At 44.3% G+C, this 26,808-nt stretch overlaps 2 protein-coding genes across 3 annotated transcripts in view; one reads left to right on the top strand and one right to left on the bottom strand.

Moving 5' to 3' along the window:
* Positions 1-14,534, top strand: part of LOC143362743 (facilitated trehalose transporter Tret1-2 homolog) — a 176,565-nt gene extending 162,031 nt beyond the window's left edge. For both annotated transcript variants that reach the window (XM_076803155.1, XM_076803156.1), the window contains exons 3-8: positions 6,167-6,300; positions 8,737-8,983; positions 10,455-10,739; positions 11,545-11,797; positions 12,230-12,570; positions 14,385-14,534. In XM_076803155.1, coding sequence (XP_076659270.1) covers positions 6,167-6,300; positions 8,737-8,983; positions 10,455-10,739; positions 11,545-11,797; positions 12,230-12,570; positions 14,385-14,522 — 1,398 coding nt within the window. In that variant the 3' untranslated portion in view covers positions 14,523-14,534. The remainder of the gene's footprint in view (positions 1-6,166; positions 6,301-8,736; positions 8,984-10,454; positions 10,740-11,544; positions 11,798-12,229; positions 12,571-14,384) is intronic.
* Positions 1-24,984, bottom strand: part of LOC143362769 (mediator of RNA polymerase II transcription subunit 20-like) — a 228,156-nt gene extending 203,172 nt beyond the window's left edge. Inside the window, exons 1-2 of the mRNA XM_076803200.1 lie at positions 24,875-24,984; positions 24,446-24,588 (exon numbers count right to left, since the gene is read on the bottom strand). Of these exons, the coding sequence (XP_076659315.1) occupies positions 24,446-24,588; positions 24,875-24,888 (157 nt within the window). The 5' untranslated portion in view covers positions 24,889-24,984. The remainder of the gene's footprint in view (positions 1-24,445; positions 24,589-24,874) is intronic.
* Positions 24,985-26,808: the final 1,824 nt, after the last annotated feature.

Here is a 26,808-nt window from a genome sequence, read left to right as displayed (position 1 = left end):
AACAAGTCCAAAGATGTCTGTTTCTTTCTTGACTTTGAAACGTTATTTCTCCGCGTTCCTCGTAACACGTTTGCTCGTTGGAAACATTTTATACCGTTGTGGCGGCCTTAACTGTCAAAAACGCTTCAAATCGCTCGACTTTAAACACGCATGACTTTTGAACCAGGGAATTCCTCACATTAAAACTTGGATTTATGTCATTCTCTCGTCGAAATCCACAGGATTATATGAAAAGAATTCAAAAATTTCTGGGTCGCCAAGGTGAAGTTTAACCCTTTTGAAGAACAAGTCCAAAGATGTCTATTTCTTTCTTGACTTTCAAACGTTATTTCTCCGCGTTCCTCGCAGCACGTTTGCTCGTTGGAAACATTTTACAACATCTATTTTCCTATGGATCATGGCGGACGTAAAGTTTCTCCCAAGGATGATGTTCATATTTTCATATTCATCGTGTTTCTTGGGAACGTTATATTGATATTTCCTAGATAAGAAGTTCAATGAAACGGAATATACAGGACTCGTATTCCGCTGTGTATATCGCGCAAGATCCGAACATTTTTCCGCAGTTTCACAAATACCGATCGTATTCACGGTGAACAAAGTTGTATCCGCGGCCTGTATTGTTAATCAATTTCCCAGACGCGGAACACGACGGCGCAATAAATCTTGCGCGGCGAGCGCGGCCGAAAAAGACCTCAGAAAAATTGCAAATGCGACGGCGAGCGCGTCGCGTGTACACGGTGTGCAGCTTCCCCGCGGAATCCGTAAAGCCGTGTCGCTTGCACCTGCTGGAGAATTCTGTCGATATTTCATATTAAACTCCGGCCATCGCACACACGGTCCCCGCCCTTATCGAGCACACTTGTACACACACACACACTTACCGGGAAAGGGGTTCCGACGAGAATACGTGTCGCGTCTGTTACAGTTTCCTACGTTAGGTTAAAGGAATTTTAAAAGACACTCTCGGGCGCCGATCCCACGTAAATTTGCATAGACTTTCAATATCTTGACCTCCCCACCGCGGACGAGCGCGCGTATTATGCGCGATTAAACGCGTGTCGCCTAGCCGAGGCCTTTCCATCGTTGTCCGACACGGTCCCCGGCACGATCGAACCGTTTGCAAACAATAATGCGTGGGTCGCGTGCCGCTTTCCAATCGGCCGCGTTTTTACCTGTTCCCTCTGATCGCGCGAAAACTGTAGCGCTACCTAGGCAGCTGTCTCGCGTCAGCTGATTGGCGAACAATGACGCGTGGTCGTCCGTCGCTTCCCGATCCGATTGGCCTATCAATTCGTTATCGAGAAGCTGCGACCCGTAGATCTACGGTCTAGCGTTTCAGAAACGCGGACGTTTGCAGGAACTCTCTCCACTCTTTGCTCAAGTCCACCCTGACGATTATTTATTTGTTTATGAATATTTTAGAGGGCTTTCCGTGTAGTATTGGCTCTTAAATATGATAAAATCCTAAATCATAGACTTTTATGCTACGAATATAGTGTTTACTCGATTTATGTCCACAAAACGGGTCTGAACAGGGACATGTATAGGTTAGAAGATACTGTTGCATTATATCGTAAACATTATATCATATCTGGTATCATTTTTGTTAGAAAAATGCCACGAATATGTTGGTGAAAGTTCCATAAATAAATAATGAAAGATATTGAATATTGTATATTTGGTTATTGCATTACTTAGTGGGTCTCATCCGACCCTAGTGGATTCTAGTATATTCTTGTATATTCTAGTGCATACTAGTATATTGTAGTGTATTCTAGTATATTCCAGTATATTCTAGTATATTCTAGTATATTCTAGTATATTCTAGTATATTCTAGTATATTCTAGTATATTCTAGTATATTCTAGTATATTCCAGTATATTTCAGTATATGTTGGTATCTTCTGGTATATTCTAGTATGTTATGGTATATTCTAGAATATTCTAGTATATTCTAGTATATTCTAGTATATTCTAGTATATTCTAGTATATTCCAGTATATTTCAGTATATGTTGGTATCTTCTGGTATATTCTAGTATGTTATAGTATAGTCTAGTATCTTCTAGTATCTTCTGGTATATTCTGGTATATTTTAGTACATTCTAGTATATTCTAGTACATTCTGGTATATTCTATTATATCCTAGTATATTCCAGTATATTCTAGTATCTTCTGGTATATTCTAGTATGTTCTGGTATATCCTAGTATATTCCAGTATATTCTAGTATCTTCTGGTATATTCTAGTATCTTCTGGTATATTCTAGTATGTTCTGGTATATTCTAGAATATTCTAGTATATTCTAGTATATTCTAGTATATTCTAGTATATTCTAGTATATTCCAGTATATTTCAGTATATGTTGGTATGTTCTGGTATATTCTAGTATGTTATGGTATATTCTAGTATGTTATGGTATATGCTAGGATCTTCTGGTATATTCTAGTATGTTATAGTATATTCTAGTATATTCTAGTATCTTCTGGTATAGTCTAGTATGTTCTGGTATATTCTAGAATATTGTAGTATATTGTAGTATATTCTAGTATATTCTAGTATCTTCTGGTATAGTCTAGTATGTTCTGATATATTCTAGAATATTGTAGTATATTGTAGTATATTCTAGTATATTCTGGTACCTTCTAGTATATTCTAGTATATTCTAGTATATTCTGGAATATTCTGGTACATACTGGTATTTTACAGTATATTCTGCCCCAGTATATTTGTGTACAATTCGGCAGATGAAACAATTGAATGTAAAATAAAATTGTTACCGATTAACGTAGAGGGCTACGAATCAATTTGTAGAGCTGATAATTTATTGATACTGTTAGAAATGACGGTAATATTCAGGTTGGACTATTGGGTGGATTATCATATCAAAGAAAGAGAGCCAGGCCGTTACATCGACGGTTGGAAACATGTTCGGCGACGGCAACGTCCAGCGTATCACAATCGTATTAGGAGACCGTGGCCAATAATGCACCGAACGAAAATTGAATTTCCACCAGGCCATAATTCAATAACCGACCAATTTTGCTCTCTTTCGCGTCGAATTAATGCACTTATCCCGCGCGATAATTTATTTCATGCGACACGACCCCGGCCACGGCCGGCTCGCGCCAATTGCACAATAATTACAGACACACCCTGCATTATCCACTTATTACGGCTCGTAAATAATTCTTCCAACGCGGCGCGAGCTACTTTCGCATTTCGGAAACGTTTCTCACGGACTAGCCTCCCGGGAAAACTAAACCTCGACACGGATATTACCATCGTTGATGTCATCTCTATTTCTTGGGGAGACCCGACACGGATGCAGGCCTTCGAGCCGATAGATAGAGAAAATAGAGCAACGCGGATTCCGATTCGCGGGCAAAAAGCACCGACTGACGCTCGATTTACGCGTTTAAACGGGTCTCCTGGTCTTTCAATTTCAAAATATCAAAATATCGAATAAAATTCTATTTAAAAAAAGATCGCTGTGCCCGTTGGAATAATTAAGTACTGAATAAATTAGGAACTGGTCTATTGTTTTAATGGAGTTGCCGCATCACGGGGAAAAGTTGTTGAAAATGACGTCCTTGACAACATATGTCAAAATCAAGGTCATTGGAGCCGTGTCCGCTAAATGTAATATTTACCAAAAATTATATTGTACAGTCCAAATAATAGAGAATACGTATGCAGAATCTGAATACAAAACAGTCGTTCGATTACTTTGCAAAAATTTGCAAAGAAAGCCCACCAACCGACGCTTTAGACCAGAAGACCCCCTTAACAGATTCCTTTGCGTCATCCCGACGAATCGTAAATTACGAATATTGCGGATCAGAGTGAGTACATTGTGCGGTAATGAGCAGAAAATATTTGGTTCGTCGCGATAAGACACCGAGTCACTGTTAGTCGTCTGAACCCCGGGGCCTATGAAGCTCAATAGAGATAACTTGAAGACCATGAAATATGATAGGATGACTGTTGACCTACGAAACCCTGTGTAAATAACTCTAGGCCACTGACATCCGATATACTTCGCGATTCTGAGCCACTGAAATGCGAGACGGATGACCAACAACCTATCGGGCCCGATGTAAATGGCCTCGGGCCCTAAGAGGCCCGCTCGGGCATGCTGGACTCCGGGCCTGTCACACTGGATACACGTGTTGTGGAACCTGATGCCGACCACTTGGGACTTACGGAATTTAGCAGCAACAGTCAAGTACCAGTGGCCTAACGGGACAACTGATTTCTTAGATTGTTAAAAATAGTTGTTTCGAATATTTAAATATTTTGGTGCATTCCGCGTCGGATTTCCGAATTTGACTCCTATATTGTCTTGCAAACGTAAACAAAATTCAAAACTTCGTCCCCAAAATAATCAAATTTCCAAAAGTCAAATCAAAAGTCCTACAAAAAAAAAAAAAAATAATGTAAAGTAAAAAGATTTTTTATTGGATTAGTAGTGGTCTCCCGGTCTCACCCGAGCCGAATTGGGTCTCTCGAGCTTCTGGGCCCATCGCGGGGTATATCTCGCGGTAGTGGGGACAATTCCGCGACCTTTATCACCCATGCCTCGGCGACATATATCGCGAAGCTCGAGTGACCTCGCGCGGTGGTACACCCGGCGGCAGTGGGGATAGTTCTGTGACTTTTATCGGCTAGATATTTGTGATATCGAGAAAAGAGTGTACGTATTTGGTATTATTCAACGTTCGAGCGCATCGAACATCGGACTGCGTTCGCAGGGCCGATTCAAGGATCTCGGTGAAGCATAAAAGCCCTCGTGCACGGCACGTTATGCACTACTTTTGATTTCTGTCGATCTTCCGGCTGGGTTAGACGGTATCAAGCGCGTTTCACGTGGGAGGAAAATGGAGTATCTCGGCTGGCTGGTATATATCGGGACCACTCGTCGTTGATTGAAAAGGCTCGGCGACGCGCGATGCTGGAACAGACTGGATGCAACAACGTCTCTCGCGTTCCTCCGCCGGAAATTCCATGGTCCCGTAATTTCGGGTTGGCGCACCATAAAATCGGTGGCCTCTCGCCGGGCCTGGAGGAACTGGAACGCTCGACCATTGTCACGCGGCGGAATGTGTGCGCTCTCGATGCGCGTGGCGATTCGGAACGATCGTTGCGGAGACGCGCACGCGAAATGTTTAGTATTCCTAGCGAAGGGTCGAGCGGAGCTCGGCTTTCAATTTTCCAGCCGACAATTTGCCCGGCCACCGGTGTTCCTGTATTCGTCGGTGAACGAATTCGCGGTTCCCCGCGACGAACGTGCAACCTCGATCGACGGCTGAGTTCATTTGAAACGGAATCTGCGAACTATGGACATGGTTGCCGAGATAAATCCGGCATTTTTTTCGAGGCCACAAATAAGATGTAGGCCAAGGCAAATGTAAACAAAGCAGTTGTTGACGAGGTAACTCACTGTGTGAGCCAGCAATTAGTGCACAAGCGGGAGCATGTCAGCCACGAACCGCGAAGACGACCGAGGAGCGACAATAATCGAATCGCACCGGGTCGGAAAATCGCCCAAAGAAATACTGGTTAGATAAAGGAAGATGCAAGTTTGCAATCTAGTCGAGAAATTTCAAAATTCTGACAAACAGTAGTAGGTGATTGCATCCCGGGCAGCTCACAGGGATCATGATCGAATTGAAAGAAAAGATTAATCAGGCTTTACCTCCGCTGTCACTGGTCTCCCGATTGCAATCCCCTTGACTGATTTACATGCGGGCCGTAGTCGAGGCAAAGGTAAATGCATCGGAACATCAAAGATACCCTAAAGCCCACCATTACGAACACGATGACGAAAATGAACGAGGCATAGCGCCAAACGAGGGGAGGTAGCATGAATTGAGGGGAAATAGTTACTCTCTCCCTGCCAGTACCGAGTTAGTCACGTGACATTGTGACAAATGCACGACAGAGACGGAACGCGTCACGTGACCGGGCCGTGGTAGAGTGGGGGAATAACGCGGTGGAAGGGGAAGTTAGAGTGGGGGAACAAGTCTTGATCTGGCGACTGTGGGCAAGGAGGGTGAAAATTATATTTTTTAATTTGATTTCTAATAATGTCGTCTTTCGGTCATCTGAAAATTAAATTGAAGAAGTTGCTGATTTTTTACTTGATTCTGATTTTTGTTTAGGTGTTAGCTACCCTGGCTCTGTCGATGGGGACACTGTCTTCGGGCCTGGCGAAGGGTTACACCTCGCCAGCCTTGGACTCTATCCTGGACAACCAACCACCTCATCTATACCAATCTACGAACAACGACACCTGGTAAGCCTCTATACTTTAACTGACAAACACACTTCGTCGATTTTTTTCGTGAGACAACAACATACAGAAACACTTCAATGTGTATCACTTGCACTCATCGATCGAACACGTATTAATTGCATTAAAAATCATCTATAGAGAACATCTCAGTAACTGTTATTTGTTCACCTTGTAGTTATTAATTCAAGGTCGGACTCTCTCTTCAACCACAGGATTAACATTTACCCTTTATAATAAAGGCAAGGTGAAAAAAAGTAGTTATTACATTGTATGCTGATCTTGAAAGGTTATGGCTTTCGTCTTAACCATTTTTTCGTATACGAAATAGTTCACAGGTAGTATAATATATAGGGTGTCCAACAGTAAATTCCATTTGATATAACTCCTGAACGGTACGTGGTAGGGCAAAGATGTACCGGGACTTTTGTCCTCATTTTCTATGAAAAATGTGACTGCGACAAAAAAATTTGTACCTTCATTTTTTGAAGGTTACTTCAAGGTTATTTTCAAGGTTATTGTTGATATTGTAAAAGTACAGAAAGAAACAAGTTAGTTCAGCATACGTCTTTGAAATGACCTAGGTACACATCCAACCTTCTAAAATGATTAAAAAAAGGAAAGAGATTGGCAAGCGGCTTGTGTTCACAAATGATGCATAGAATTTTGATTTCGCATAGAAATCCGCGGTCTAGCGATTAGCATTCGGTAGATTTTTGATCGGCACAAAGCGACCGGTAGCGCAATAGTCGTATCTCTATCAGGGAAAAGTGAAACTTTGTAAGTAATTGTGCGGCATACGCGTCGTGTCCGGTAACGATTAGCGTCGCCGTATAGATAAGCGAATTAAATAAATACTGCAAGATATTTCTGTCGGTTCCCGGGTCGAACCGAGCCCGCCATAAACCAAGGGGCGAATATCTTAGATAATTCACTTAACAAACGCATTAACGTCGCACTCCGTTCCTTTTCAAATGTCGTCGCGCACACTTTCTCCGCGATAGGCGGTTCGGTTTATCGTGTCCACTATAAAGGAAGCAGCATAAAGTAGCGGGAGCTGAACCGCGCGATCATTAGTTACACCCTGCGTGTAATATTCGCCACTTAAGTCCTTACGTAACGTCCAGATTTACGAGCCGCGGCTCGTCGTTTCTCTCATTCGATCGAATTAACATTTAGTTCAAAATCGTTGAGCCACTCGTTTAACCTCTCGCGCTGCTAATGGTTCCGCGCGGACACTCGTGGCCGCATCGTGCACGATGGAACAATTTTTCTCAAGAAAAGACAGAAGGAGACACACGAAGGAATAAACATGGCGGCGAACCCCACCCTTGCGTTTAGGCTCTGGCGGATACGGTTGACATAGGTGCTCAGCGCAGCGTCGCCAGATCAAGACTTGTTCCCCCACTCCAGTTTCCCCTTCTACCGCGCTATTCCCCCCACTTCCGCCGCAGCCGGGTCACGTGACGCGTTTCTTCTCGTGACGAATTGGGTATAAACGGTATATGTCGGATTTCCGTGTAAAACGATAAATTATTTAAAAGGAACAGTCTTTTGTATTGTTGATTAAAGAAACATTTCTGTTTCTATCTTTAATAATAACCGACATATAAATTGTTTTGCGAAGGTAGCTTTCGTAAAAATCGGCCAAAATGGCCAACTTTGATGCGGCTTTTAAACAATGTTGAACGTAACAGAATTATGGCTGAAACCCACGCTATTTTCACTTGTACTACAACATACAATTTGGAGAGAGTCCAAAAGAACGACCCGTGCATGAAGTAATTAACCCTTTGTGGACGAGACATTTTTATAGTGCAGTTCTCGCTGGGTTGAGTGTTCCTATTTTCCCCGTGGAACGAGGTTTCGTACCGAAGAGGTCAAAACGACGTTAAATTAAGAAGAAAATGCTGTGTTTTTGTTTCATTAAAAATTTGTTCGATATTATTCGATAATGGTCACATTTTTACCGTTGAAGAGGGGTTAATATGAATGAAGGTAGCCAGAAAACTAATATTTGAGCATCCCTCGCCTCTAATCTCCAGATCTAATTGAGCCGAAGGTCCGAGAGGCTAATTGCTCCGAAATTATTAATTTGTAGTCGCATCGACTCCCCCGATAACTCAATCATCAGGCAAATCTGTAGCGAGGGTGGCGATTAAGCCCCGAATCCCCTGCAGACGAGAGGTAGCAGCCCATATTCGCGATGGAGTACAACGAACGTTGTAATCTATCCTTGAACCGGTTACGAAGATCGATTGTACGCGGGCCCGATCGATTGTGCTCGCTCGCGCTGTCCTAATCGCGGCCGGCGACAGAGAACGACGCGGCGCGACGCGACGCGCGACTGTCTGGTATTAGGGAACGATTAGGTGGCCAGAGCGTTACGTTATGCGACATCCTCGTAACCGTTCGTAATCGTATTGCCATTTGTCGTAGGTCGGCTTTCTCCGTGACGCAACAAGAAGCCTCGTGGGTCGCATCTTTATCGATGCTAGGTGCATGGTTCGGCGCCATGATCGGCGATTGGATAATGAGAAGGGGCCGTCGACTGGCGCTGCGCGTCACTTCGATGCCTTTGGCGGCAGTCTGGGTGTTCACGGGCGTCGCACCCTGCGTCGAAGTGGTCTACGTCACCAGCTTCATCGGGGGACTTTGCTGTTCGGTCATCACTATGGTCGCTCAGGTATGCCAGTCTCTCATTCTTTATTTCTGCGATTGATTCTAGACTTCGAAAGGTCGATCTCGACTCTCTGAATTGACGCTTGGTATTAATGCGAGCTGAAAAGATTTCCTTTACATCTTATTAAGACGTCATATGTTTCCTCGATATATGTCCACAACACTGGTCTAGTCAGGGACATATATCGGCCAGAAGATACTTCCTTTGAGCCAGAACGTAGAAGAAGACAATAGTGAAAATAGGAAATAATGAAAAATTAGTTTTGTTATTGAATTGGTAGTGGTGAAGAATAAGGAAGTTTCGTCATTGAATTAGTAGTGGTGAAAAGTAAGGAAGTTTTGTTATTGAATTGGTAGTGGTGAAAAATAAGGAAGTTTTGTTATTGAATTAGTAGTGGTGAAAAGTAAGGAAGTTTTGTTATTGAATTGGTAGTGGTGAAAAATAAGGAAGTTTTGTTATTGAATTGGTAGTGGTGAAAAATAAGGAAGTTTTGTTATTGAATTAATAGTAGTGACAAAATAAGGAAGTTTCGTTACTGAATTAGTACTGGTGAAAAATAAGGAAGTTTTGTTATTGAATTAGTAGTGGTGAAAAATAAGGAAGTTTTGTTATTGAATTAATAGTAGTGACAAAATAAGGAAGTTTCGTTACTGAATTAGTACTGGTGAAAAATAAGGAAGTTTTGTTATTGAATTAGTAGTGGTGAAATATAAGGAAGTTTCGTTATTGAATTGGTAGTGGTGAAAAATAAGGAAGTTTTGTTATTGAATTAGTAGTAGTGACAAAATAAGGAAGTTTCGATATTGAATTAGTAGTGGTGAAAAATAAAGAAGTTTCGTTATTGAATTAGTAGTGGTGAAAAACAAGGAAGTTTCGTTATTGAATTGGTAGTGGTGAAAAATAAGGAAGTTTTGTTACTGAATTAGTAGTGGTAAAAAAATAAGGAAGTTTTGTTACTGAATTAGTAGTGGTGAAAAATAAGGAAGTTTTGTTACTGAATTAGTAGTGGTGAAAAACGAGGAAGTTTTGTTACTGAATTAGTAGTGGTGAAAAACAAGGAAGTTTCGTTACTGAATTAGTAGTGGTGAAAAACAAGGAACTTTTGTTAGTGAATTAGTAGTGGTTTCCTCATTAGTAGTGGTGTCTCACACGGATATACCCGATCCGTATTACGTTACACTCCTCGACAACCGAGGTCTCTCGAGCTTCGGGGTATACCCCGCGGTAGTGGGGATAATTCCGCGACCTTTATCATCCAGGCCTCGACGACATATATCGCCCTGAAGCTCTAGAGGCCTCGGTTCATGGCCCCTCACGGGGTATACCCCGCGGCAGTGGGGATAGTTCTGGGATTTTTATCGCTCAGATATCTGTGACATATATCGAGAAAACACTGTATTTAGGTTCAGCAGCGAAATGTTCGCGTCTATCGCAACGAGCACAGCGTTAAAGATCGAATGTCTTCTTCTTGCAGGTGTACATATCGGAGATCTCCATGCCGAGTATCAGGGGCTGCCTGTCGGCAATGCTGAAGGTTCTCGGTCACGTCGGCGTGTTATTGTCGTACATAGCGGGCAAGTACCTGAACTGGCGTCAAAGCGCGCTGTTAGTGGCAGTAGCGCCGTCGATGCTCTTTCTGGGGTCGCTCTTTATACCGGAGACGCCGTCGTACCTAGTGCTCAACGGGAAAGACAACGAGGCTGCGAACAGCCTGCAGTGGTTGCGCGGCGACCACGTCGACATAAGGCACGAGCTGCAGGTAACGTCTAATACTCGAACCGCCCACCACTGTACGGCATTTCACCCTAAAATGCTAGGGTATTTCACCCTAAAATGCGGCGAACAGTCCGTTTCATACACATCCTCGAAATAAAAAAAAAAGTCAGACAGTTATTTGGATTTTTGGAGTATAGTGTGTTATAATCTTTTTTTCACAGTTATTCATTATTAGACCGACGATTTTTTGAGGTTACGAAGAAACTGGCTAGGTGACATTGTTACATTGTTCTCAGTGTGAAAGAATTTTTAATTAACTCCTGCTTCAGCTCCTGTGAGCCACACAGTGGTTCGATCACTCTTAGCGCTAGCTGGACAAAATTATTTAAAATAATTTTGCTAAAGATGTTTTTTTCAACATTAATTTCGACCTGATTTGCAACGTTCAGCAGTTTCGGACTGCGACTAAATGAGAGAAAAAGATCCGCAGTCTCAATACGATTTACGACCAGTGTTGCCAGATCAAGACTTGTTCTCCCACTCTAGTTTCCCCTTCTACCGCCTCGTACACGTCACGTCACAGTCACGTGACGCGTTCCGTCTCCGTCGTGCATGGGTCACAACGTCACGTGACTAATCGGGTACTGGTAGAGAGAGAGGGTAACTTTTTCCCCTCGATTTTTGCTCCCTCCCCTCATCTGGTGAAACTGCTTACAACTACGCGATCGAATAAGTGTCGGTTCACTGTCCGCCTTGAAAATGAATGTCGTCCGGCTAATTGTTGCCGCGCCATGTCGATTTCACGAGCCAACGTGACAGAGCTACAACAGTTCCGCTTGCCCACACAGGTGATCAAGACGAACATCCTGGCCTCCAGGGCGAAACAGTACGAGCTGACCTTCAGGAACAGCATGTTCACGCCCAGGCTGTATAAGCCGATCGCCATCACGTGCGGGCTGATGTTCTTCCAACGGTTTTCCGGAGCAAACGCGTTCAATTATTACGCGGTGATCATTTTCCGGCAGACTCTGGGCGGGATGAACCCTCACGGAGCCACCATCGCCATTGGCTTTGTGCAATTGCTGGCCTCTTTGTTGTCAGGTAACCGAATGCTGATTAAGTAATCCCGGGTGGGGGTCAATATTTACTCGCGAATCTGAATCAACTTCAACAGTTCTATGTTCGACATGGGTCAGAGAATAGTATCTCCTGGCCGATATATGTACCTGCTAGACCCGTGTTTTAGACATGTATCGAGTAAACACTGTGATAGGGCCTTTACGCACACGAGACGAAGATAACAGTAAATAACAATATCAATAAAAAACCTGCGTGAAAGTGAATTATGATGGTTACAGTTTACGCAAAAAGGAAAGTATCTCTAGCTCGTTATCTCTGAATGTTACATAGGTTTAGGTGAAAAACGGGACTTTTAGTCTCACTCTAACCTACTTCGGAATTATCCAGTCGAGTATACCCATCTGTAGTTTTGGAGTGAATAATTGTGAGAATGATTGTGATTTTGTTTAATAGGGTTTCTGATCGACATCGTGGGTAGGCTACCGTTATTGATAGCCAGCACGGTGTTCATGTCGTTGGCATTGGCTGGTTTCGGCAGTTACGCGTACTACGTGGCCCAGACGCAGAATCTAGGGTATCCAGACACCGCGGTGGTCGGTCAACACGACTGGATACCGTTGCTCTGCGTGCTCGTCTTCACGACTGCTCTGGCTCTGGGCATATCGCCAATTTCGTGGTTATTGATTGGCGAGCTCTTTCCCCTGGAGTATCGCGGCCTCGGCTCGAGTATCAGCACGAGCTTCAGCTACTTCTGCGCGTTCGTCGGGATTAAACTCTTCATGGATTTTCAGCAGGTGAGATGCTTTAATCGCTGCCAGATCGACAGACACGATTCTGGAGCTCGACACTTGACTGGGTCCTGTTACCTCCCGATACTCGGCACTCGACAACTTTTCGTTTTTACTTTTTTTTTTCCGGCTTCGAAACTTCGAGCAAAATTCGACCGAATCTTCTGATAAATCTTCGCGCGAGCTCCGAATACGAATATGTCGTAGAAAAGTGATATAAGTCGGAAAAAGGAAATTTTACAGGAGAACCGTTTGAAAATTACCTGAGATTGCCAGTTTTTGTCGTTGCGTGTAACCGACTGAGAAATTTATACCATTATCATTCTTTTTATAAATATATTTTGAGGTATGTCGTTTTTTCCTGGCGAATAATTGTTGATTTCAATTAGAGTCGTGACGTTTTTACTGTGGAATGTTAGAGTGACTTCAAAGCTGGTGAACCAGTAAAAGTAATTAAAAAAATTTTTGAGTTGTCTCACTTTTCTTGTGAACGAACGATGTGCTTTTTTCATTCTCGTGTGTAGTTTCCGAGAAAATTGATTCTGATGAAACGTACATTTTCAATTTTGAACATTGTTAGTACAGAGGTACGCCAATCGCCCACTCAGCTACCACAAAAGTTGAATAAAATCGAAGCAATTTATTTAATAAAATAAAAACTGAGAAGTTCAAATTTACAGTGCTAATATAACTATCTCAATCTACTTGTATTAAAATTTAAAAACATTTGATTATAGTAAAATGGTCACTTTTTGGTAAGCCTAGCGTTGAACACGTTCGTAAAAATTCTGAAGACTATAGTTACGCGTATGCAGCTACGACCGTAGCTACATCAAATAGTGCTAATATAATTTTCTCCGCCAATATAAAGAACAACGTAATTTTAGCGGCGACGCACAGTGGGCAATTTGGACAAAATCGGATTCAAAATCAAGGAACTTTCGATAGGAATGAGGTAGAGCGATGAAATTTTTTTTAAATGAAAGCTGAACCTTTGTAAAATATGGGAAAAATAGAGAGATTATTACCATCCAATCATTTCAACGAAAAAATGACTTCATTAGTTTTTGTCACAAAAATCTATTTTTTGCAAAATCCTGAGGTCGAAGACAAATTTTGAAACCAGATTTGAAATCAGCGTGAAAAAATCTATGGGAAATGATGTATAGCATGTTAAAAAAAAATTTCTTCCGCGCGTGGTATTGGGAAAACCACAATTTTCTTGAAATTGGCGCAAGTTTAACGACTTTTCTCAAGGTTAAAAAGCGTTCGTACCATAATCTCCCTATTTTTCCCATATTCTACAAAGTTCTAGCTTTCATTTTAAAAAAATTTCATCGCTCTACCTCATTCCTATCGAAAGTTCCTTGATTTTGAATCCGATTTTGTCCAAATTGCCCACTGTGTGACGTACCAGAGTATCGCCTACCGAGCGTAAAAATCGTCAGCAACAAGTGCCTTGTAAGCGAAACCCTAACAGCACGAAGCTAACAAAACTACGCGTCGGTAGGCGTCGCGGCGCGAGTGATAATCTCCATCGGAAACCTCCTATATAGCTTGGTGCATGCTATCTAAACAACCAGGACGGACGTTTCCCTCGTAATTCCCAATTAAGCGCCCGGGGCGTTTACCTAGCTATCTCATAAAACCGCGTACGTATGGCCAAACACCATGGCCACAAGTCAGCTCCGCGTGGCATCTATTTAGTTATCCGAGTCTCGGCAAGAGCTGGTCCGGTGTGGCGGATACCCTAATATCTCAGTCTATTTTATAAGCAGCGACCAACTGCGATCCGACTAACGCTGGGTAACACGTTACAGACGTTGGGTCTGCACGGCGCCTTCTGGTTCTACGCGGCGGTGGCTGTGTGCGGGCTGTGCTTCGTGGTCTGCTGCGTCCCGGAAACGAAGGGCAAACAGCTGGACGAGATGAACCCGGACTACGCGCAGGCTCGGTAGTATAAGGCCTCGCTGACAGGTGGCCTGTCGAATCTGGAGAAGGCGAACAAGCCCCTGCCAAGCGGAGCCTACCCGAACGAGCATGATCCGCGGGATCTGTACAACGGAGGAGCGGCCAGGGACTCGCAGCCGGCGACCTCCGATCAGACGTCCGGCCGAACCGGTCGCAAGCTGTCCGATTACTGCAGCATCTTCGCCGAGAAGACGAACAGGATCGGCAGGAACGTGGGGAACTTCATGCACTCGCGAGGTTTGTTCGCGGGTCGCCGGTCCGCCGACGAGGGCAACAATCGCGGGAACGCGACGGCCGCGCACAGAAGCAACGGTAACGTTATCGGGAACGACTATCGGTTGCCGGATCGGTTGGAGGACAGAGGGAACGGCCGCGAGGCGAATCGTCTTCGCTACGGCCGGCCCGAGAGGAATCACCGGGACAGATCCGTCTACCCGAAGAACGTGTACCCCGAAGCGAGAAGCGACGACGCGAGTTACGTGGATCGTGGCGCGGAGCCGCAGCCGAGGCGTGCGAGACGACACGAGCTGACGGACACCTACCCGGACACCTGGGCAGCCGGTCCGAGCGATTCGAACGGCTCCAAGCCGATTTTAAGGAACGGCATTGGTCACGGCAGGGGCGAGCGATTCTACAGCTCCACGTTGCCCAGACGCAGCCGAACCATCAACTTCAGGGATCAACCGGGCTCCCTAGAATCCCGTCGCGGCTATCCCAAGAGCCTCCAGAACCTCTCCGATCTGGAGCTGGAAGACGGAATCCGAGGTCATCACGGTATGCCCTCTTTCCTGTCGAACGATAGAGCCTGGAGGGACGATAGCATAGAGGATGGTTATCGACGTCGAAGACTCCACCGCGAGGATCAACTGGAAGATGACTATCTCAGACTGTACAGGAGCCTCTCGAGGCTGGACAAGTATTCCCCGGGTGGGAGGTACGAGCCCGGACAGGTGCACTACGAGAGAGAGTGCCGGACATTCGGCAAGGACACCGTCGCGTTCATTTATTATAAAACTTGTTACTTGTGATGCACGAGGGCGGGTGACAGGATCGATGACCGGCCGGTAGGCCCCTTATCCGACGATCGGATCGTTACGGTACCAGGGCGGCTAACGAGGACGTTGATCCTGATCGGCGGCCCGATCCTCCGAAGCCTCGTTGTGATTAATATTCGGGTCTGTTGAATGGGTATATCGTGTCTCGTGACCACAGTAGCGTAGTTACGGATCAAGTTCTTCGGGATAATCTCCTTTTTGGAATTTCGCCTCGATTCCGCTCTGTCGTTTCTTTGCTGCGTCGAGGGGAGAAACGGGGAATGAGTCTTGATTTTCTGCCGAGAGAAGATCTCATTAGCCGGTGACTTTAGGTTGCTAAGTTCCTTCGCGATCGATCCGGGACCGGTTCGGGAACCCGCGCGTTAATCGGAACAGACCGAGCGATTGGTCGGTCGGAAACATAGTTTCAGGATTATTATTCGAAGCGGCATTCTAAAGGCTCGTAATCAAAAGTGTACAATTTCTGATACCTATTGCATTAGCGTCTAGATAGAAGGTAAGCGTGCAGCGACAAGATCGACGTTCGTTTTCTGTCTGACCAGTTTTCTCTGCTCACCCGTTGCCCGTCGCGAACCGTCGACGGGCAAAGATCTCTCCTTTTAGAAGGTACTCGACTGAACCGCGCGATTTTGTATTAGCGATCGTCTTCGTATATTTGCCTTGAAGAACCGTCGAGCCGGTGTATTTTGACCAAGGACACACGCATCGTTACATTGAATTAGCGTACAGCCGCCACCGTTGTTTTCCGTGACTCGACCGTCGGAACGAACCCCTATGCGGACTCCATACGCCCATGGTGTGCCGGAAGCGATGACGCGCGTGGAAACAAGATGGCCGTTGATGACGGACACGCGGAACTGTTTTTCGTTTTGGTTAAGAAAATCAAGGCTGAACGCAACTGACCGAATTAGGGCGATACAATGGAAGGACCATTCTTGTGTTCGAGATATTACAGTTGTAATTTGTTAATCAAGATCGTAGTCTTTGTCATGGGAACATTTTCTGTTGAGTTACAGGATCGCGTTCTTTGAAAAACGTTAAACTCGTCACGGAGAATTCGTACAATTAAATACGACTGTCGTTTCTTTCGTGCAAGTCGAAATAAAATTCAATTCTTTCATATTTAGAAAATATTTGCGGAACAAATGTGCATTTTCTTTTCCATTTCGGAAATCGAAAAGGCAGAGAATCGTTTTCGAGACCTACTGTCGATAAACGTATAATTGTTTCAAGCTTTCTTTATACTCTGGAGCAACTTAATTTCTATTTCTGTATAAATTCGTGAAACGACGCTGTTTGCAAATCACAGTTCCCGTATTCTAAATTAACCTACATAATCAATTGCAGAACAAAAATAGTTGCGTAATCACAGCAAAAATTGTCGTTGTCGAACGGCAAATGGCACAACAGCGTCAAATTTTGTTCATTCGACGCCTTCCCCGCGAGAAGGTGGAGTTCGCCCATATTCAGTCGGTGCATAGTCAGCGGAGCGCAGGGCGTAATCGAATCTTATTTTCCGTTATCGACGAGCCTGACCGCGTGTGACCGTTTAGGGTGCACCGTGTGCGTCCGCGCTCGAAGGACCCTTCTTGTCGGGACTAAAAAAGAACGCTCTTCCGTGCAACGTGCCTTCTCAGAGAGCACGAACAACTTCTTTGTGCACCGGTGTCGGTGCACCATTGTACATACACGAGAACGAGGGGGGGGGGAGGTGCAGCAGCAACGTAGGATAGTCCGTAAAACACTTAGAAATAGGCTCGATAGACTGATATCGGTCGCCGATGATCGTCGGCATTTCTCTCGGCGTGTTTGCGACGCAGGTTTTCGACGCGACACGTGCGACACCCCCGACAATACGTAAAACAAAGAGAAAAGGGAGAGAGAGAGAGAGAGAGAGAGAGAAAAATATAGGACTCGTAGAGAGGGCTCTGTAGCGTTCGAGGGAAACGTTGCTTCTTCCATGAGAACCGTGATCTCGTTCTTTCAAGCGTAACGATTGATCCGTCGAACCTCCTCTCTGGCAGTTCGGTGTCTCTGATCGTCGAGGACGAGGCCGGAAAACGCGGTTCCAGAGATGCTCGCATTTAACGCGATCGCGGCGAATCGATGGGAACGATAATGGCACTTTTTAGCGTAGGAACAACGTGTAGCCAACAGCGAAGAATACGTCTATTTTCTATTGAAACGCGGACCGTATAGAACACGACCGGTCAAAGGGACAATGTACGTTACCTTTTCTCATCGATCCCGCGACGCAACTGTGTGTTGTGCAATGCGGACCGTCGCGTCGGGACGTTATACGGTCCTGGAGAGTCGACGGAGAACGGAGAAATTAGAGAGGAATATTTTCCGACGGTCTGGGGGTTTACACGCTCGGGCCTCGTTCTAAGGATTTAGCGCGCCGGGGGTGGGGGTGGGGGTGGGGGGGGGCATTGACTTAATAACGACAATATTAACTGTAGATATTATTGAACATACATACCGCGTACTATCTTTCATACTACACGTAACTGTTGTGTAAATCGATTGCTACTGTGTGCTGTGTGCGTCTGGAGAGCCACGGAAGTATTCAACGTCGTAAGTTTCGGTCATACGCGTGGAACAATATTACAGAAAAAAGTACAGTGAAAATGTTGAAAATGCGTGTACCGGTTACCGTAATCAATAATTCAGAATGTAACTTGAAACGACATATCTTTAGAAGAGGGTGATCGACACTTTTTTCTCTTTAATCTACAGGGCGTTCGAAAAATGTTGTGCTTCCTTCGATTTGAAGTAACTTTTTCCTTTGCGAAAATGTTCTCCGAGGCTTCGTTGGGGAGTTATTAGCGAAAAACACGGACCAATCAGAGCGCGGGCGAAGTGGGCGGACCCTGACTCAGCCAATACCGACGCCGCGCTTAGCGGGGGCGGTCGTCGAGCTGGGAACCCCCTGCTATAGCCGCGCTCCGATTGGTCCGTGTTTTTCGTTAATAACTCCTCGATAAAGCCGCGGAGAACATTTTCGCAAAGGAAAAAGTTACTTCAAATGATCTCAGGAATTCTCCCTTTCAAGAAAGTACAACATTTTTGGGACAGCATGTATACCGTTTTGTTGGTTTTCTCAAGTGTTTGTAGATTGAAATTTCCATGTGTAAAATAACGTCGATAGGATCTGTGTACGTGCAATGTTGTTTGAATATTTTCGTTGCTCGCTGTACGAATGTGTGTATGGACACGCGATTACCGTGCGTGAAACAAACTGTACGACAATAGGACTTATCATAGCCGTTCGCCAAACTCGTAGAGATCGAAATTCGGAAACAACGGCTCACCATGGGATCGATATTCTCAAACGTCGTCGGCAGCCTCGAATCGAAGCCCCCTTGTGGACCCCAAAATGTACAGGTTGATTCAAGATAATTGTGAGAGAAGATTACGATCACATTTTTTTCTGTGACAAAACGAGTACCAGAACTGTCTCACATTAAAGTAGAAACTGCTGGCTTCTCGGCTGCGGTCATTCTATGAACAGGATGCCAAAGAAAGCAATTATTTCGAAACATTTGTACTTAATTTTGTACTGATCTAACAGCAAAACACACGAAAACTATTTTCGTAAAAATGTAACATTATCTTGAATTGATCTCAACAAAATTGTCGAAATAGATTTGAGCCGAGCAATATTAAAACTTAAATATTCTAGCCGTAATCGTGATACACAAATTTTCGAGTCACCCTGTACATCGGAACGTTTGAGCGGCTGTCGTCGACGATCACGCGATTTTTTACAAGTTTCGTCGAAACATGACGTATAGACACTCTAAGCGGGAGGTGTCAATCCAGCGGCCCGTGTCGCCAGATGAGGGGAGGGAGCACGAATCGAGGGGAAAAGTTACACAGGTACACCAGACGCAGAACGCGTCACGTGACCGGGCCACGAGGGGAATAGCGCGGTAGAGGGGGAAGTTAGAGTAGGGATACAGGTCATGATCTGACGACACTGGGCCCACGGGCCGCACGAGGCCCCGTGCCCCCACTTCATCCGGTGCGACGTAAGGGGAGAGGTCCACATCGAACCGTGAACTGTTCATTTGACAAAAAGCAACTTGCTCATATCGACGTTTATCGAATTTATGTTGCTTCTTAAATGTCCATGACATTCAAAAACGGCAAAACTAACGAGATCTGTTAAAAAATTGTGACTAGAACAAGCATTTAAACATTAACACTTTACGAATCCTATTTTTCACCGAAAAAATTAATGTCACCTTGATTTCTCAATTGTCATTACTTATCTTTTACTTAATAATGTTATAGCTGACGTCAATACGCGTCCTATGACTTTGAAATAATGCTAAAATCTTTGTGAACAGCTAATTCCTCGATCTGGGCCACTGTGCGTCGCAAAGTGAATGAAGTAGCGGCACGGGCCTCGCGCGGGCCGCGGGCCGCCGCAAGCTTGTCACCTCAGCTCCGGTCTATTGTAGAGTGAAAACGGATCGTGCAATAATACCATCCAATCTCGAGTTTGAGAGAGGACTCCGTGTGTCTCTTAGGAGAGTATATCGACCGAGCGAACAAACAACAATAACAACAACAAGAACAACAAAAACAACGGCATTTGTATTTTGTATTTTTATATAGTTTGTAGAAGCGTCGAGTTTGCAGAGACGACGGTCTGCATCTGTGATCGAGCGCCTAGTCTCCACGGATGAAAATATTTCTCACGGACTTGTGTACGCTTGTTTTCGTAACGATGGGCCCGTAAAACGGAAAAAATCGATTCGATAGTTGAACTGTTTCGCCATTCGGAACGCGGTTCGTTTATACGGGCACTAACGAAAATCGTCGCCCGAGATCAGGGACGTTGGCCTCGGCATATCAGTAAAACGTATAACAATAGTTCTCCCGCGTGATCGACTCGAGACATCTGCGATTAATAATATTTTTTTCCGTGCAGTCTATCGGCAGGACTTGTTCTTACACCTGTAATCGTTCGCACCCGTGAGTCATATCCCTGCCATATCCGATATTCTAACGAAGAGTGCTGGCTCTTCGACGTGTACAGCAGCGTGTACTTAAGAAAAGAAAAAAAAAAGAAAACCCCCCGATGACAAGTAGGCAGTGAGTCTTCGTCTTTCCGATAGCCTCTAATACCGACAACAAAAGAATAAGAAAATACGAGAGAAGAAGAAGAAAAAAGGAGTCTCCAGCAAAACATATCTCACGATAGTCGTTTAACTGCTTTCTCGCTGTCTTACGAAACGCAAAAAGAGCGGCACCTTCGAATCTCATATCTATCTAAATGAATCTTATAATGCTCAAGGGCTTGGACGTAGTGTTGAATGAGAGAACAAGGGAGAGAGAGAGAGAGAGAGAGAGAGAGAGAGAGAGAGAGAGGGAGAGAGCGCGTGCGAAAGAGAGAATAAGTTTAACGAATAAAAATTAGCGCAGGTGCAATGCTCGTGAAACGAGTGCACGTAGAATAACGGAACGAAGCGAAAAGGAAAATAAGCGAAAAGAAGAAAATGTACTCCGGGGTTCTATATACATATACATATATACAATTGTACAGAAAAGATTCTTCGACCATCGTAACATACAACTGTCTCGTTTCTCTTTAGCCGTACCGAGCGAAAACCGTACGTACGTATTATAGTATTCCTTCCCGAGAAATTTCTAGCGCCTCTTCTATTCTAAGTAGCGGAAACAACCGTTTTTCTCCCCTAATTAATACCGGGTTGACATCCTTCTTTCGACTATAAGTAGCTTAAGAGAAGCAGCGAGGTAACAAGAAAAATCTGCACTGTGCACTCTCGTGAATTGAAGATTTTATTGTAATCAATAGGTGTAGCGGTTAGATCAGTCGAAAAATCTCCGACACGATCATTCTCATTGCTGCACGCGTAGTTGCGCGACTGATCGAGGAGTCGTTTGATGCAGGCCGTGGCAGTGTCGCCGGACGAGGGGAGGGAGCACGAATCGAGGGGAAGGAGTTACCCTCTCTCTGTCTCTGCCCGGTACCGGATCAGTCACGTGACGTTGCGACGCATGCGCGGCAGAGCCGGAACGCGTCACGTGACCGGGCCGCGGTGAAAGAGTGGGGGAATAGCGCGGTGTGAGGGGAAGTTAGAGTGGGGACACAAGTCATGATCTGGCGACACTGGACCGTGGTGGATGTTGCCAAGGATCGAGGATCGATGAAGAATATTCTTGCTTCGTTGCACACTAAATGATACTTTACTTCGCATACTATACTCTATCCGTTATATCGGTACAAACAGCGGAATTCAACGAACTTCATTTTCTGTACCAATCGAGTTTCTTTGAAATTGTTTGAAGGAAAAAGAAGTAATTTTTGGAATTACGTTTCATACAGATTCGTTAGAAATTATAAGGAGGCAATAGTTAGGAGATTGATAAAAAAGAATTGCTTATTTCGTGCTGGGTCAGTTAATTTCTGATAAAGAAAATTTCGGAATGCGTGCAACGAACGAATTTCTTCAGACATTCGAGGATCGATAATCTGTTTTAGAATTTGACTTGACTCGATGTCACGGTTCTCTTTCCAAAATAGTTGAAAAAGGTGTACCGTGGCCCGCATCATCGCTCTGTGTTTGTATTAACCTGTATACCATGTGTGCGAGAACGTTTGTGTATATGAGCCGAGATAAGAATGATGGAAAGTCGCTTATAGGTGTGCCCGTTTCGGATTTATCTTCCCGTGGGAAATAGCTGTCGCCGAAAAATCCGACACACCGTATGTGTATGTAAAAGGTATAGAAAACTCGATGAAAAATGAAAAGAATAATTTAAAGATTTCGTACAGGAATCTGGATCGATCCAGTGTCGCCAGATGAGGGGAGGGAGCACGAATCGAGGGGGAAAAGTTACCCTCTCTCTGCCGGTACCGGAGTATGCGCGGAAGAGACGTCACGTGACCCAGCCGCGGCGGAAGCGTGGGGGAATAACGCGGTAGAGGGGGAACTTAGAGTGGGGGAACAAGTCTTGATCTGGCGACGCTGGTTCGATCATTATACTGAGAGAGAGAGAGAGAGAGAATGGTAACGTATCCGGGCATTAAAATCGCCACGGCCTGTCGAGTGGGCTATATAAGTATATAAATATATATATAAAAATATGTCTTCTATTTATCGACAATAAATTAACGCGAGGTATTTACAAGTTAATGACAATAATGGGACACTCGAAGGAAGCGCTGGCCGTCACCGAAGAGGGATGTTCAAATTGTAGTTACGCTAAACGAGAAGAGAATATTCCGAGATCGTATTTTCCAAAAGCTGCGTACGTTAAGGTTACAATAGTACTACTACATTAAAAATATATATATATATAAATATATATACAAATATATCTATATATATATATGTATATATACTTGACCTAGCCTAAACGGGTCGCGCCTAGCTTCGCTTGCTAGATTTAATATTTTTGTAATGACGCTTAGGTGTAGTTTGTTTATACCTTTACAAAGTGAAACCCGGTTTAAATTTGTGCGCCGTCGACGACGCGCGAAATTCAAATGAGAACGCGGTGGTTGACACGCCGCTGGCAGAAATTGGATAATCGATTGTGACTAAATCAAATTAATCGAATTGGCGAATTGTATACGAAAAATCTCAAATAGTATATAAATTGTTGAAAATCATTTCAGAATGTTTGTTCACGAAATAATTTCCAGAATGATTCTAATAAGTTCGTTTACGATTGCTAGACAAACATTTCGACCATAACGAATTTAAATATTCTTTTTGCTAGCGGTCATGACAGTCGGGCGTTCCACTGAAGAATGACCACCGTTCGAAGTATAGGTATTTACCGTTGTCTCCAATCGTATGTGAACTCTCAACGATAGTAAAAGCAGAACAGAAGAACGACTTTGACGCGAGATCCCCGTGGATTCTCCGATTGAAATTACGCTTCTCCTTGTCACCTGTATACGGACGTTAACGATCCCCTTCGATTTACCTTAAATCTAGCTGCGCGCCGATCTACTGTACGTATATCGATCATCGAACAAAAGAGAACTCGAGTTGCTTAGCTGTTCTTCATCATCTGTCAGAAAGTAGACGAGGCCGAATACTGTTTTTGTCAACCGTCGAATGAAAGTCGATCGAAGAGATACGAATAGCACAAAACAAAACAATCCTGCCTAAACGGTGGCGCGAGATTCGTATTTTGAAAGCGAGGCGCGCACTTCCGGTACAACGGACGCGCCGCGTGTATTTGTGTTACGCGTTACGAAAAAGTATGTACTTAAGTCGTAAACTTGGTTAGCGTATGCGTTTGTACCTCTCTAGAACGTAATGAACGAACATACCGAACGCACGCGATCGCTAAACGACCTTCGGCGGAACCAAACTATTGCGTGTTTGTATAGTGATCCATATACACCTACGTAAATGCCAAAAGAAAGCAGATATAATCGTCAAACAACACACGGTTTTCTTATTCACCACCCCACACCTATTCGCGTATAGAACCTCGAGGAACATTTGCAAACATACCGATATAACAAAGAAATTCAAAGAAATAAATATATATATAAGGTGTCCCAGATGGCACGTCAAAAGTTAATTCTATCAATGCCAACCCGAATTTTTAATGTTATTCGACAAAACAATACATAGTATAATAATGGTAGAATAATAGTAATGATAATAAAACCATGGTGGCGCTATAGAAATTTCGACACTGTAGATATCGACAATAATGGCGGAAGACTTTTCCTACTTCCGTTAATTTTCCTTGCTCAAGGTACAATGGCGGCCATCTGTGCTCGCGAGGGCGTACTACGCGGCACAGAACGCAGCATTCCGAATATTCAATTTCAAAATTTAAAAATCACTCACCGAGCTGCGGCACGGACACGTATGTTTCGCAATCCACCAAAAATTGGCCGGTTTGCACCGCTCCCAGGGCGACCACTCTTTTCGTCAGGAATTCAATCGTCTGCGGGCCGGTTCGGTTCTCGATCATCGGATACTGTTGCAACCTAACGAGCCACAAAATGCCGGTCAGAAACCGCAGTTCGTTTCTGCTGAATTTACGGGGAATCGACCGTTGAAAACAATCCGATTGTAAAACAAACGTCAGAGCGAGAGAATAGAAACGTTGTAGAATGTTCTTTCCGCTGTAACATGTGCTAATCGCGCAACATAACCTACAAGTATCGGGAAATACGTGGACCGCGTATAGTACGCGAAAGCGGTCATTTACTGTTCGGTAAATAGTGAATATTGATGAATATGAAAAGCGGTACGGTTTATTATATTACTTACACGGTGACACCCATGTTTAGTAGGAGGTTTCCAACAAACCGGGACGCACAGAAGCAACACGATACACAACACTTGTCAAACGCGAAAACGCGCGTAACTTGAATTGATTCCCGGCGTTGTCGCGCAACTGCGTGGACTGTCGATAGGTGGCAGCAGCGATTCGAAAAGTGGTGACCTCTGTGCTGGTACTAAGGAAAAGTTCTAATGTCCGTTGGAAACGTTGATCTGCCTTGGGAAATTCCTGTCAATTCCGTTTTTCTGGGCAGATGGTAACTGGATTCATTGAAAAGTTCAAAATCGCGAGCAGAGTTGGGTAATTTAATTGATTATTTTAATGCTCAAGGTGCACGTTTGCCCTTTATCCGATCGAGCTCAAACTTTGCACAGATTTCTTTTTTACTAATCGGAACAATCCTTGCAGGTGCCGGTAAGAAATTCAAATTTCGAAAACAAGAGCCACCCTAGTGCTGCTAATTCCCAGGTACTTAGCAGTTCTCTGAGCGACCAGATTTCTAAAGATGGAAGCGGAACAACGAGGTTCGTTTCGACGCATTTTGCAAAGGAGGTAAGAATATCTCATACTCGGCATGCTGGATAAGTCAGTGCAAATGGTCGACGATTTCTGACCGTGTTTGGGCATCTATGCCGACCGTGCGGTTTATTTCAAAATACGTGACATCAATACAAGGATGCGCGGTCGTATGCAATTCCTGCGCGGTTCGCATGCATTTAATAGGTCGGTAAAATTATAATGCACAGCGAAATGAATATTACAAGTAGCTGCGCGTTCGAAGGACCAGAAAGCTTCTGCGTTTGTAGGCGGCGGGCGCTAAACTGAATATATTATTAGCTGTATGTGATTCTAATTAAACATGTAGGCGAATTGAATAAACTGAATGGACATGTATCTAGATTCCACAGGGAGCATTAATAATTCTTTGTAGCTAGCCAGATGCACTTTACGCATACATACCAGGGGCTAGAATCGTTACAGTACCAATCTGTGCCGTTTGGAAAATCAATTGCACAAATTATTCGAAATTAATCGCGATTAGTAGAGTGTTCATTAACGTTTTAAATATTCTTTTGTTTATACTATAGGGAATAGTACGAGAGGAAAACAAATTCCTGTTTGGTTCCTATGTCTTACAATCAACAAAGAAGATCGTTCGAAAGTCGCGATCAATCTAAACGCACGTGGGCGTTTCTCGATCGACCAATACCGTTTCTTCTCCGCTTCCGTTGTGGAGGCACATCGCTTTGAAGACGCAAAGGGTTACTTTGCGTTGTCGTCCCAAGTGCCGACTCTTATCGGCGCTATTTACGCGGGCAAAGGTACGCCGCGCGCTGCCAAGGGACTTTAATAAAAAGCGCGCGCGGCGGGAAGGGAACGAAAGAGCGACGGAACGGGGCGGAACGCTCGCAGAAACGGGAGAAGAAAAGCACATGGGAAAACGGGTCATTCCGATTAAGCGGCCCGGTTTCTGGAGTGCGTTAAAAACTCAGCCGTCACAAGGTCTCGTTTATTGAAACCGCGCGACCGGAATCGACCTTAATCGCGGCACTTTTTTTCGGTCATCTTCCGCGCGATTCCGCGAACCGTTCCGCGAAAGTCGTACGGGTCGAATGCATCCAGTATTCTCCCGCATTTCAGCGTTTCTCCCGCATTCGTTCTCACATAATCGAAACAATGATGAGTCGCGCTCAAGAGCTTGATGGAACACGTTTTTCCAGAACATGGGTTCCACGCCCTGTTTCCGCGAGCGGTTTTAAAATAGAATTACTTAAATGGGATTGCCGAACGTCGATAATACTCTGTTATCAAATAATGTAACTTACATTCTTTATTATTATTTATTACTTACTATATCGCCTCGTTTCTCGGCTTTGGCGAGCACTCCCCCCTTCGTTCTTATACTATTTTATTTAATAGA

This window comes from Halictus rubicundus, chromosome 18 (genome assembly GCF_050948215.1).
Source record: "Halictus rubicundus isolate RS-2024b chromosome 18, iyHalRubi1_principal, whole genome shotgun sequence".
Taxonomy (NCBI): Eukaryota; Metazoa; Arthropoda; class Insecta; order Hymenoptera; family Halictidae; genus Halictus; species Halictus rubicundus.
The sequence above is the reverse complement of the archived record's forward strand: the minus strand, read 5'-3'. Positions and strand labels throughout refer to the sequence as shown.